This window comes from Sorex fumeus, unplaced genomic scaffold (assembly GCF_029834395.1).
Source record: "Sorex fumeus unplaced genomic scaffold, SorFum_2.1 ptg000093l, whole genome shotgun sequence".
NCBI lineage: Eukaryota > Metazoa > Chordata > Mammalia > Eulipotyphla > Soricidae > Sorex > Sorex fumeus.
The window spans coordinates 2211745-2224174 of record NW_026606150.1 but is presented as its reverse complement, the minus strand read 5'-3'; the positions used below and the strand labels follow the sequence as shown (position 1 = coordinate 2224174).

The following is a 12430-nucleotide window of genomic DNA, read 5'->3' as shown; positions in this document are numbered from 1 at the left end:
TATCTGCTATTGGCTCGTGGAGGGTCGGGGGCGTGGCCGGCGCCGGCGCAGAGCGGAAACGCCGGTCGGGGAGTTGGCTGTGACCGCGCAGACATGGGGTGCCCGGGAGGGAAGATCAACCGTCCGCGCACGGTGACTGGGTGGAATCCCCCCCTCCCCGCCTGGGTGTCTAACCGGGCCCTCGGAGCCTGCCGGTCTCACCCCGATGACATGGGTGGGTGCGGGACCCCGGAGCCCCGGCTCCGTCTGATTGGCATCTCCCTCCTCCCCTGCTGCAGGAGCTGAAGAAGAAGCTGTTCAAGCGCCGGCGGATGCTGACCCGCGAGCGGCGCCTCAAGCACCGGGTGGTCGGGGCGGTGGTCGACGAGGGGCTCATCACGCGGCACCACCTCAAGAAACGCGCGTGAGTGCTCACGTCCTTGCATGCCCGGACCGGCTCCTACCTCCCTGCCCCTGCTCCCGAGCCGCCGGCGTGCACGCGGCTCTGCTTGCTTTCCAACATCTTAGAGTCTGTCTCTGGGGGCTCGGATCCCCCCGGGAGTCCCAGGGTGAGCCGCCCACTCCCATGCCCTGCCCAGGAGTCGCCGGACGTTCATAAACTCACGTGGGTTCTTAACCCATCCGCCAGCACGCGCGTGACGTGTACGTACAACCGAGTGGGTTTTCCCCCAAGGCACGCGTGGCATTTTTTGCATCTAAGTTTCAAGGTCTCTCATCCTGGGAATGCTGCCTTTTTTCATTGATTATTTATTTATTTATTTTATTTTTGTTTGCTTTTTGGGCCACACTCAGCGATGCTCAGGGTTACTCCTGGCTGTGCACTCAGGAATTATTCCTGGCGGTGCTTGGAGGACCATAGGGGATGCTGGGGATCAGGTTCGGCCTTGTGCCAGGTAAAAATGCCCTCCCAGCTGTGCTATCACTCCAGCCCTTCATTGACTATTCTTTAGAGATCTCTGTTCAGGTATTTGTGGTTTGGTAAATAAATACATTTGGGATGTGGGGCTGAGGGCATACTTTGTATGCAAGAGTCCCCAGGCATCACATGGTCTCCCAGATTGGAACCAGCCCTACGTAGCCCTGTAACACCTCTGGTGTGCCCCTCAAGTTGCGCTGTAGCACTGTCCCCCCGTTGTTCATCGATTTGCTGGAGTGGGCACCAGTAACGTCTCCCTCCATTGTGAGACTTGTTAACTGTTTTTGGCATATCGAATACACCACGGGGAGCTTGCCAGGCTCCACCGTTCGGGCAGGATACTCTGGGTAGCTTGCCAGGCTCTCCGAGAGGGACGGAGAAATCGAACCCAGGTCGGCCGTGTGCACCCTAGCCACTGTGCTATCACTCCAGCCCACCCCTTCAAGTTAAAAAAAATGAAATGAAATATTTTAAATTTAAGTTAAAACTTTAGCTTAAGTGGAAACTTACACAGTAAAGTTGGTGGGGGGATTGCTCAGGGATCACTCTTGGTGGTGTCAGGGCTTACTTCTGGCTCTGTGCTTAGGGGTCACTGTAGAGGTGCACGGGGGTGTGTAGGTAGTGCTGGGGATCTAACCGGGTTCAGCTGCATGCAAGACAGGAGCTTTACTCCGGTGCTATCTTTCTGGGCCTGAGAAAATTTTTCTCTTCTAAATTCTTCACTCACCAAATGTGTCAGGATAATTTTTCCACATCCAGTAGTTCTCAGTGACCTGCGGGTGGCACTATGGACTTACCTGGAAGGAATGCCAGGTCCTGCGGGTTCAGGCTCAGTGTCACAGGTCACCACTTTCATGTCACCTGCATTGTAAAGCAGGCTTCTCACAGCCCGTCTCTCAGATTCTTTTATTTGTTTATTTATTAACAGCAGCTCTGATGACTAACAATGCAGGGTGGTCACGTTCTGGATTCCACATTCCTCAACTCAGTAATAAGAGAATAGAAGACAAAATCTCAACTCTCCTAGACACTATGGGCTGGAGCAATAGCACAGAGGATAGGGCATTTGTTTTGCACGTGACCGACCCCGCTGACCCGAGTTCGATTCCTCTGCCCCTCTCAGAGAGCCCGGTAAGCTACCGAGAATATCTCCTGCACGGCAAAGCCTGGCAAGCTCCCCGTGACATATTCGATATGCCAAACACAGTAACAATTGTCACAATGGAGACGTAACTGGGCCCGCTCGAACAAATCGGTGAACAGTGGGAGAATAGTGCAGACAGTGCCAGTGAAACACCATGAGGTACAATTGTAGATTTACAAATTTTTGTGCTTGGGTTTCAGTTTTACAATGATCGAGTACCCATCCCTCCACCAGTGCCCATTCTCCACCACCAAGGACCCCAGTATCCCTCCCACCACCACCACCCTTATTTATTTTTTTTTAATTTGCTTTTTATAATTGAATCACAGTCTCAGATTCTTTTATTTATGGATTTTGGGGAGGGGAAGTGTTTGGGTCATCCCCACGATGCTCAAGGCTTATTCCTGGCTCAGCACTCAGGGATCACTCGTGGAGAGGCTTAGGGGACCAGATGGGATGCTGGGGATCGAACCCTGGTTGTCTATGTGCAAAGCAAGCACCCTTCCCACTGTACCTACTATCTTTCTGGTCCCTCTGATCCTTTTTATTGAGTAAAGTTTTTGGGCCACCCATGGTGCTGTCAGGATCCATCCCCCTCGAAGGCCCCACCTCCTCAGGTCCTCCTCTAGCTCTTCCACGGCTGCTAGGGGATGCTTGAGGTGTAGGGGATCAAATCCAGGATACTCCATTGCAAAACATGTCCTCCAGCCCTTCAAGCCATCAGTATATCCCATCTATGGGTACTTCATTTGATACTTATTTCTGAGATCTGTGTTGAGATTAGTATCAAGGAAACTTGATGTTTACATACTGGGAGACACATGTTTTGTTTTGGGTTTTGGGTTTTGGGTCACACCCAGCAGTACTCAGACCTTATTTCTGGCTCGTGCTCAGGGATCACTCCTGGTAGTGCCCAGGGGACCATGTGGGGTGCCACAGATCAAATCCAGATTAGCCGCGTGCATGGTAAACACCCTTCCTGCTGTACTATTTCATTGGCCCCGTGGAGAGATCCCCCTCTCCACACCCCCGGAGAGATTTAACTCATTAATTGAGTGCCCGATTTTCAAATAATTCTGTGATACGAGTCCTAGGGCCTTCAACAACCAGAAAGGTTCAAGTTCACCTGGATGTCTGATTGATCAATCCATCGTTTGTGGGATATATACTGGGAGTAGGGTGCTGGGTGGGCTTCGAGGACATGCGGTGCTGAGGTCAAACACAGGTCCCCCAACATGTGAGGCAGACGCTTTATTGTTGTGGGATTATGACCTGGTCACACTGGGAAAAACCAAATATCACTCACAAAGCTTTAGAAGTAGGATTTATTCACACTTGAATTCACACTGGACCCAGATGGAGTTCATCTTCTTTTTCTGGGCCCAGAACAAAGGTGGGGGCTGAGTATATCTCGGGGGCTGGGGCATTCACAGGCAGAAGGTGAGAGGGTCCAGAAGCCCGAATTCCTTAACCACACTCCTTACTTAGCAGCGTCAGCGCTCCATGCCGATTCTGCAGCCACAAGGTAGGGGGTTATTCCACCCTTATCCCACACAAATCTCATAGTAGCAGTCTATTCCCGGGAGCTGCTCATTTCTCTGGCTGCCTGGCTGTTCATGATGGAAATAGGGTGACAGGGACCTAGTTCTCTCCTCCTTAAGAACAGGGGTCAGCAAAAACGGATTAGTGCCCTACAGAGATGTCTCTGGAACCCAATTATTTACAATCTCGGATTCCAGATGCACGTGGCCACTTCTGTGGCTGCGTGAGCTCTCACGATACTCAAAATGATCAATGGAAAATAAATTTTCTAGCGTCTGTCCCTGGCAGGCAGGCTTGAATGATGGTGGGAACATTCAAGCAGAACAAAATGTCCCCTCCCTTGGGGCTGGAGTGATAGCACAGCTGGTAGGATGTTTGCCGTGCACGCAGCCGACCCGGGTTCGATTCCCAGCATGCCTTATGGTCCCCCCGAGCCCTGCCAGGAGTAATTCCTGAGTGCATGAGCCAGGAGTAACTCCTGTGCATTGCCAGGTGTGACCTAGAAAGGAAAAAAAAAAAAGCTCCAAAACATAATGCCACAAGGTAGAGAGTATTGGGAAATTGTCTGCCACAGAAGCAGGATGAGGATTGGGATGGGGGTGGAGGGATACTGGGGACATTGGTGGTGGAAAATGTGCACTGGTGGAGGGATGGGTGTTCGATCATTGTATGGCTGAATCTCAAACATGAAAGCTTTGTAACGATCTCATGGTGATTCAATAAAATAAAAATAAATTTTTTTAATAAAAAAAAGAACAGGAAGGACAGGGCTCAATTTTTCTCATTGCTGGGGGCTGGAGAGATAGCACAGCGGGTAGGGTGTTTGCCTTGCACACGGCCGACCCGGGTTCAATTCCCAGCATCCCATATGGTCCCCTGAGCACCGCCAGGAGTAACTCCTGAGTGCAGAGCCAGGAGTAACCCCTGTGCATCTCCAGGTGTGACCAAAAAAGCAAAAAAAAAAAAAAATCAATTTTTCTCATGTCCACTGTGCCACTACCCTCGCCTCTAAGCTGGCCGTCCACTTTGCCATCTCCTCAGGTCCAGTTCCCGTGCCAACATCACTCTGTCTGGGAAGAAGCGCAGAAAACTCCTGCAGCAGATCCGACTTGCCCAGAAAGAGAAAGCAGCCATGGATGGTGAGGCCGGGGGCTCAGAGTGGGGGTACAGGCACCATCTGGATTTATTGCCTTTAATACTCTCTCTCTTCTTTTGCTCAGTGGAAGCACCTCCCAAGCCAGTCAGGACTAGCGAACCGCAGCCCAAGAGACAAAAGAAGCCAAAAGCCCCCCAAGATGTAGACATGGAAGACCTGGGAGATGAGAGCTAAGGACCCCTCAGCACGGAGGCCCAAAGCTTCGCAGCTGGAACCAGGACTTGTGCCCAAGCCGTTTTTTGCTCGCTCTCCCTCTGCCTTCTTCCGGGCAGGCTCTGGGCTTCCAGAACGGGACTCGCGGGGAAGGATGTGTTGCATGGAGTTAGCTGGACACGGCCCCACTGTGCACAGCCGTCAGCTCCATTTGTAATAAAGCCCTGGACTGCCTCTGAGGTGTGTGAGGTTCAGTGTCGGAATGTGGGTGCTGGGTAAAGGCAGGCTGTCCTGGAAGGAGCCAAGAGCTGATCTGAGCGGAGGTAATGAGAAGCCAACCTCTCTGGGGGCACCGTGGCCAGAGGGAGATGGGACCCCTATGTGTGTAGGGTTTTTTTTTTTTCTTTTTGGGTCACACCTGGCGATGCACAGGGGTTACTCCTGGCTCTGCACTCAAGAATTACTCCTGGCGGTGCTCAGGTGCTCGGGGGACCATATGGGATGCTGGGAATCGAACCCGGGTCGGCCGCGTGCAAGGCAAACGCCCTACCCGCTATGCTATCGCTCCAGCCCCGGTCAGATACCACTTTGGCCATGTTTGGTTCTGCTTCCTGGGCTGCGTTCTATAAAATCATCACCAAAGATTACCTGCTAATGTTCCGAAAATCCTGTTGGTCGGAAGCCCGGGCTGGGAGTTGAAAGAGAAAACCTTTTCTTGCTGGGCTCAGAGCCATAGAATGCGGCTTCGATTCCCGGTATCCCATATAGTTTCCCAAGCACCACCAGGAGGAACCCCTGAGCATTGCCAGGTGTGGCCCCCAAACAAAAACAAAACCGATAAACAACCTCTTCTTTCCCTGCCTGATTTAACCAGCTGAGGAGGGCTTGGGCCCAGTGTTATATTTGGTATTTGTTTATTTTGGTTTAGGATTAGGGTTATTCATCCAGGCTCCTGTTTGTTGGGTTTGGGAGCAAAGTCCAGAGTACTCAGGACTGGGTCTGGAGCGATAGCACAGCGGTTAGGGCGTTTGCCTTGCACGCGGCTGACCCAGGTTCAATTCTCAGCATCCCATATTGTCCCCTGAGCACTGCCAGGAGTGATTTCTGAGTGCAAAGCCAAGAGTGAGTAACTCCTGTGCATCACCAGGTGTGACCCAAAAGCCAAAAACCAAAAAGAAAAAAACAGAAACATTAAAAACATTGTTCAGGAATGACCCCTAGTGGTATGCCAGGGATCAAACCTGGCACATTGCATTACAAGGGAAGCATCTTATCCCCTGTACTATATCAGCTCTGTCCCTACCCCTACCCTTAAGATAGTAATCTTAAATTTTTTTAATTTTTGTTGTGGGATGGGGGATTGCATCAAGGCCTTACAGCACAATGCATGTGTTCTACCATAAACCAGAGCCCAGCCCTAAAACATTTCTTTAAAAGATTTTTAAAATTTATTATTAGTATTTTGCTTTTGGATCACACCTGGTGACGCTCAGGGATTACTCCTGGATCTGCACTCAGGAATTAGTCCTGGCAGTGCTCAGGGGACCATATGGGATGCTGGGGATTGAACCCAGGTCGGCCGTGTGCAAGGCGAATATCCTACCTGCTGCACTATCGCTCTGGCCCTCTAAAATTTTTTTTGGTGGAAGGTCCACGCCCAACAGTGCTCAGGGTTTCTGGCCGGGGATCCAATGCAGGTCAGCCACATGCACAAGGCACTCTACCCACTGTACTATCATTCTGTTCCTTTCTTACCAGAAAGCACTTTTTGGGAATTAACTTGTGTGGCCAACCCAAGTTCGATTCCTCCACCCCTCTCGGAGAGCCTAGCAAGCTAGCGAGAGTATCTCGCCTGCACAGCAAAGCCTGGCGAGCTAGCCGTGACGTATTCCATATGCCAAACACAGCAACAACAAGTCTCAGGATGGGATGGAGACATTACTGGGCCCCCTTATAGTGCTACAGTGCTACTAAGTTAATTGCTTGGTAATACACTGTAGCACTATCTTCCAGTTGTTCATGGATTTGCTGGAGCTGGCACAGTAATGTCTCAATTGTGAGATTAGTTATTGTGTGTGGCATATCAAATAAGTCAGAGGTAGCTTGCCAGGCTTTACCTTGTGGGCAAGATACACAAGACCCATAAAATTATTGTTTTTTTTTTTTGAGGTGGGGACATTGGTGGTGGAGAATGTGTACTGGTGGAGGGATGGGTGTTCGATCATTGTATGACTGAAACTCAAACATGAAAGCTTTGTAATTGTAGCTCACAGGATTCAATAAAAAAAAAAATACTGGTTTTCTGAGCCCCACTCTAAGGTGCTCAGTGCTTACTCCTGGCTCTGTGCTCAGGAATCACTCCTGATAGTGCTCTGGGGACCATATGGGGTACTCATGATCAAACCAGGTCGACCACGTGCATGGAAGGTACCCTACCAACTGTACTGTCTGACCACCAGTACAATGTTTTTAGGAGGAGAGGGGGTCACATCCGGTAGTGCTCAGTGGTTACTTTTTTTTGTTTTGTTTAATATGCTTTTATTTATTTATTTATTTTTTCCTTAAATTCTTATTAGTGTCAATGGTTACTCTTGGCTCTTAGGAATCACTCCTGGCCATGCTTGAGGGGACCATAAGAGATGCTGGGGATCGAACCCCAGTCATTCTGTGCAATGCACGTGCCCTTTCTGTTGTCCTATCTCTCTTCAAAGCTGTTTCTCCAAGTGATCACACTGCATGTGACTGTCTTGCCTATTTAGTCTCCTTCAGTCCGGAACAGGACCCTCTACCTTATCTTAGATGACTTTTTATTTTCTGTGTTTGCATAAGATTTTATTATATTAAAATTATATTTGGTAGGTTTGGGGTCATAGTGGTGATACTTGGCTTACTCCTGGCTCTGTGCTCAGGGATCACTCCTTGTGGGGTAAGGGGGATCATATGGAGTGCCAGGGATTGAATCTGGGTTGATCACATGCCAGGCAAGCACCTTACCTACTTTACTGTTAGACGGTATGTGTGAAATGTCCAGTCTTATTTAAGGCTGTCCTACAATTTGGATGTACTCGACCACATTCCATTGGGGTGTATGTAGCATCTGTGTTATTTCAGTTTTGGTGATTCTAGATACCGAAACTTATTTAAGAGACCAGAACGATACTGTAGCAGGGAAAGTGCTTGTCTTGTACACAGCCAATCCTGGTTCAATACCCAGCACCCATATGTGGTCCCCCAGGCCACACTAGGAGCACAGCTGGGTGTGGCCCCCAAACAACAAACCCTAGAAACATGGTTAAGTGAGTCAGATTTCCTAGCTGTTAAGACAACTTTTCCCTTTATAGTTCATAACTAATCCTAGTTCTGATGACTTTTCACCCCATGGTTATAGCATCCTTATTCTCTCTGTCTGTCTGTCTGTTTGTCTGTCTCTCTCTCTCTCTCTAAAGTGCTGGGGATAGAACCACCCAGGTCATAACACATGCAAGGCATATTTCCTTGAGCCTGTTACTGCCTTTGCATGGTGGTGTTCTATTTACCATTTTCTGTCATTTTTCTATTCTTACTTATTGGATATCACGATCACGACCATCCTGTTATTCGTCGATTGCCTCGAGCAGGCCCCAGTAACGTCTCCTTCGTCCTAGCCCTGAGATTTTTAAAAAAGTGCCATATTCAAGGATCTTTCAGAGTTAGGAGAATGAGACCCTTCATTGTTACTGGTATTTGGCATATTGGGTACGCCACGAGGAGTTTGCCAGACTCTGCCGTGTGGGCAGGTTACATTCGGTAGCCTGCCAGTTTGTCCAAAGTAGGAATGAGATAATAAGATGTCACGCAGCCGCAAATGCGGCTGTGCACTTCCGGGAGCTGGGTTTTATAGTCTCTGAGTCTTGGCCATTGATGGGATTACACAGCACCAGGGGGCCAGGTGGTGGGTGTGATATAATCCAGAAAGAAAATTCCTTATTACCATTTGTTTATTTATATATTAAAAAAAATTGGGGGTCATACCTGATAATGCGAGCAATAGCACAGTGTATAGGGCGTTTGCCTTGGACGCAGCCGACATGGTCGACATGGCCAACTGAAGTTTGATCCCTCTGCTCCTCTCAGAGAGCCCAGCAAGCTACCGAGAGTATCTTGCCCACACGGCAAAGCCTGGCAAGCTCCCCGTGACGTATTCGATATGCCAAACACAGTAACAAGTCTCACAATGTTACTGGTCCCGTTCGAGCAAATTGATGAACAACAGGAGGATAGTGACAGTGACAGATCTGGTAATGCACAGAGGTTACTCCTGGCTCTGTACTCAGGAATTACTCCTGGCGGTGCTCAGAGTACCATATGGGATGCTGGAAATTGAACCTGGGTCAGCCGTGTGCAAGGCAAAAGCCCTACCTGCTGTGCTATGGCTCCAGCCCCATTCTTTTATTTATTTTGGGTTTGGGGCCCACATTCCCAGGAGCTACTTCTAGCTAGGGGTACCATGTGGTATCTGGGACCATATATAACCTCTTGATTGCAAAGCATGTAATCTAGCGCTTCCTCTTCCCAGTAGCCTTCTCCCTTGCAAAATGTCACTGGATTGTGCCTGAGAGGTCATAAAGCGGGTAGGGTGCTTGCCTTGCATGGGACTGATCCCAGTACCACATATGGTCCCCAAGCCCTGCCAGGAGTGATCCATGAGCATATAACTAGAATAACTAACAATAAAAAAATAAAAAAAAACAATTAGACATTGTTTTAAAAATGTGATCACTTCAAAAGCATTTTATTGTAGGGGCAGGGGGCAGCCCAAACAATGCTCAAAGGTCCCTAGAATGTGCAGAATTTGGAGCCAGAGCAATAGTAGAGTGAGTAGAGAGCTTGCCTTGCATGCAGCCAAACTGGGTTTGGTCCCTATAACTCCTATAGTCTCCTGAGCCCGCCAGGAATGAGCCTTGAGTGCAAAGTGAGAAGTAAGCCCTTAGCATCACTGGGCATAGCCCCCTGCCCCAACGGGAAAAAAAAAAATGCGTAGAATTTGATCCTTTTCAGCTGCAGCGGTGCACACGGTACACACATTAACCCCTATACTGTCACTCGGGCCCTCCAAAGGCTCCTTAGTGAGAATCTACTTCACACCTGGCAGACACTGGTAGATGGCAAGGTTATTAACTTTTCACAAAATAGGCAAAGTCTCTTTGTCAAAGGGCTTATTTTCTGGAACTCGTTCATCAAATTGGAAAACAAAATCAGGGAAAGGCAGGGTTCAATGCCCACCACTGTTCAATGCCCCAGCACTGTCATGTATCTTTTCACAAGTGCTCCTGAGTCACATGTTTGGTGTGACCTACCACCCCCCACCCCCCCAAAAAAAGGCAGGGGAGGAGATTTTTCAAAGGTGGAACATATTCCTTGCATGCAGAAGCATTACCAAGAATGCTTCCCTGGAAAATATGATAGCTTCATTAAATCATATTAAGGTTTCAGGCCAGAGATGTAGCCAGAGCATGGCTCTTGCCTTGCATGCGGTGGACTCTGGTTTTATCCCTGGCATCACATATGGTTCCCTAAATACTGCGATGAGTGATCCCTGAGCACCGAGCCCAGAGTAAACCCTGAGTTTCTGGGGGTGTGGCCCCAAATCAGAACAAGAACAAAACAGAAAAACAACAAACCAAGCAAAAAATACCCACCAAATTGTACTGAAGTTTTGATTTTGTAAAAGCATTTGTCAGCATGAGCAAGGGGTGGAGAGGTGGGGGTAGTGCTCATGGCTTACCCCTGCCTCTGCACTCAGGGATCACTTCTGGTGTGCTTGGGGGACACGAGTTGGCTTCATTCAGGGCAAGTGCTTTACCCACTGTACTGTTGCTCCAACACCCTATAATAACATTTTTTAAATTTATTTATTGCTTTTTTGGGTTACACCCGGTGATACACAGCGGTTATTCCTGGCTCTGCACTCAGGAATTACCCCTGGTGGTACTCAGGAGACATACGGGATGCTGGGAATCGAACCCGGGTCGGCCGCATGCAAGGCAAACGCCCTACCCGCTGTACTATTGCTCCAGCCCCCTAATAACGGTTTTTAAAAAGCTAATTATAAATAGTGCTACACTAGAAATTTATTACTTGATTCCAATATTCCCAACAACCTTAGGAGGGTTTTTTTTTTAAGTTTTTTTAATTTTTATTTTTTTGCTTTTTGGGGTCACACCTGGTGATGCACAGGGGTTACTCCTGGCTCTGCACTCAGGAATTACTCCTGGCGGTGCTCAGGGGACCATATGGGATGCTGTGGAATCGAACTCGGGTCGGCTGCGTGCAAGGCAAACGCCCTACCCACTGTACTATCTCTCCAGCCCCTGTTAGTTTTTTTTTTAATGTAGGAGTACTGCTATTTATTCAGCCACTGATTAGGCTGATTGAATTTTGCATGAACTCCACCTCACTTCCCCCCCCCCCCCATTTTTTATAATTTTATTTGTAGAATCGCCGTGAGAGCAGTTACAAAGCTTTCGGGTTTAAGTCTCGGTCATTCAATGAAACACCCGTACCTTCACCAGTGCCCATTCTCCACCACCAAAAACCCCAGTATGCCCCCATTTCACACTCTCCCCCTACGTGTGGGGCAGATGATTTCCAAATCACTCTCTCTATACTTTGATCACATTCAACATTTTGACACCACACCCACCATTATTATTTGGGATTTTACCCCAACACTCAGATCTGTCGAAAAGGCAACAGTAGAAAATTTGTTTCCTATTGCTGGTCATGACCAACATATGATGTCACGCGGCTGCAGTAGTGGCTGTGCAATTTTGAAACTCCGAAATTTTAACACCCAAATCTGGAGAGATTTTCTGCCAAAACCTGCTAGGTTCTGAGATCTATTCCTGAGTCTCTGGGATCATGGGCATTAAGCAGCTTGATCAGGAGCCAGAGAGGCCGATCGTGGGTCTCGTTGGGGTGGGGAGGAAAGGGCTTTAGGAGGTTTTTATTTTTTTTAAGTTAAATCACTGTAAGAGAGGTATTTGTACTATGTCCATCCATCCTTCTTCCTAGGACGAGGAAGCTTTCAACTACCGGGGCCAGAAAGATACGATATCCACTAAGACACTTGCCTTGCTTGTGGCTGACCAGGTTTTGAACTAGGGCACCACATATAGTGCTCTGAGCACTGCCAGGATGATTTAAGAGCACAGAGACAGGAGTTCATTGTGAGTACAGCCAGGACTGGCCCTCAAACCCATAAACCAATAAGTGAGAATGAGAGAAAAAAAAAAGTTAACTATGCAGCTAGTAAGTTGGCTAACTGGAACTTTGATGCGGAAAGATGGCTAGGGTCAGGCTCTGATGAAGTGACAAGCTGAAGGTTCCTTCTCTGCAGACAAGCAGGTGGGAGTGTCCTGGGCTGGACACTTGCCGGGAGAGGCCAGTCCAACCAAAGAAATGGATGGAACGACTGGTCACCGACTCCTTCTAGGGTGTCAACCCAGTTTACCTCGTACTTCCTCTCTCCATTCTTTTA

At 48.7% G+C, this 12430-nt stretch overlaps 1 protein-coding gene across 1 annotated transcript; it reads left to right on the top strand.

Annotated features, from left to right (window-relative positions):
• The first annotated feature begins 36 nt into the window (after positions 1–36).
• On the top strand, positions 37–5145 carry CUNH11orf98 (chromosome unknown C11orf98 homolog). The gene is made up of 4 exons (XM_056131676.1): positions 37–132; positions 279–403; positions 4644–4741; positions 4823–5145. The coding sequence occupies exons 1-4, from the start codon at positions 94–96 to the stop codon at positions 4930–4932; spliced, it is 372 nt and encodes a 123-aa protein (XP_055987651.1). The 5' UTR covers positions 37–93; the 3' UTR covers positions 4933–5145.
• Positions 5146–12430: the final 7285 nt, after the last annotated feature.

Coding starts and splice junctions, on each gene's coding strand:
- CUNH11orf98 (XM_056131676.1), top strand. CDS start 94: ATGGGGTGCCCGGGAGGGAAGATCAACCGTCCGCGCACG. Junction 404..4,643: donor CACCACCTCAAGAAACGCGC/GTGAGTGCTCAC, acceptor CCATCTCCTCAG/GTCCAGTTCCCGTGCCAACA. Junction 4,742..4,822: donor AGAGAAAGCAGCCATGGATG/GTGAGGCCGGGG, acceptor TCTTTTGCTCAG/TGGAAGCACCTCCCAAGCCA.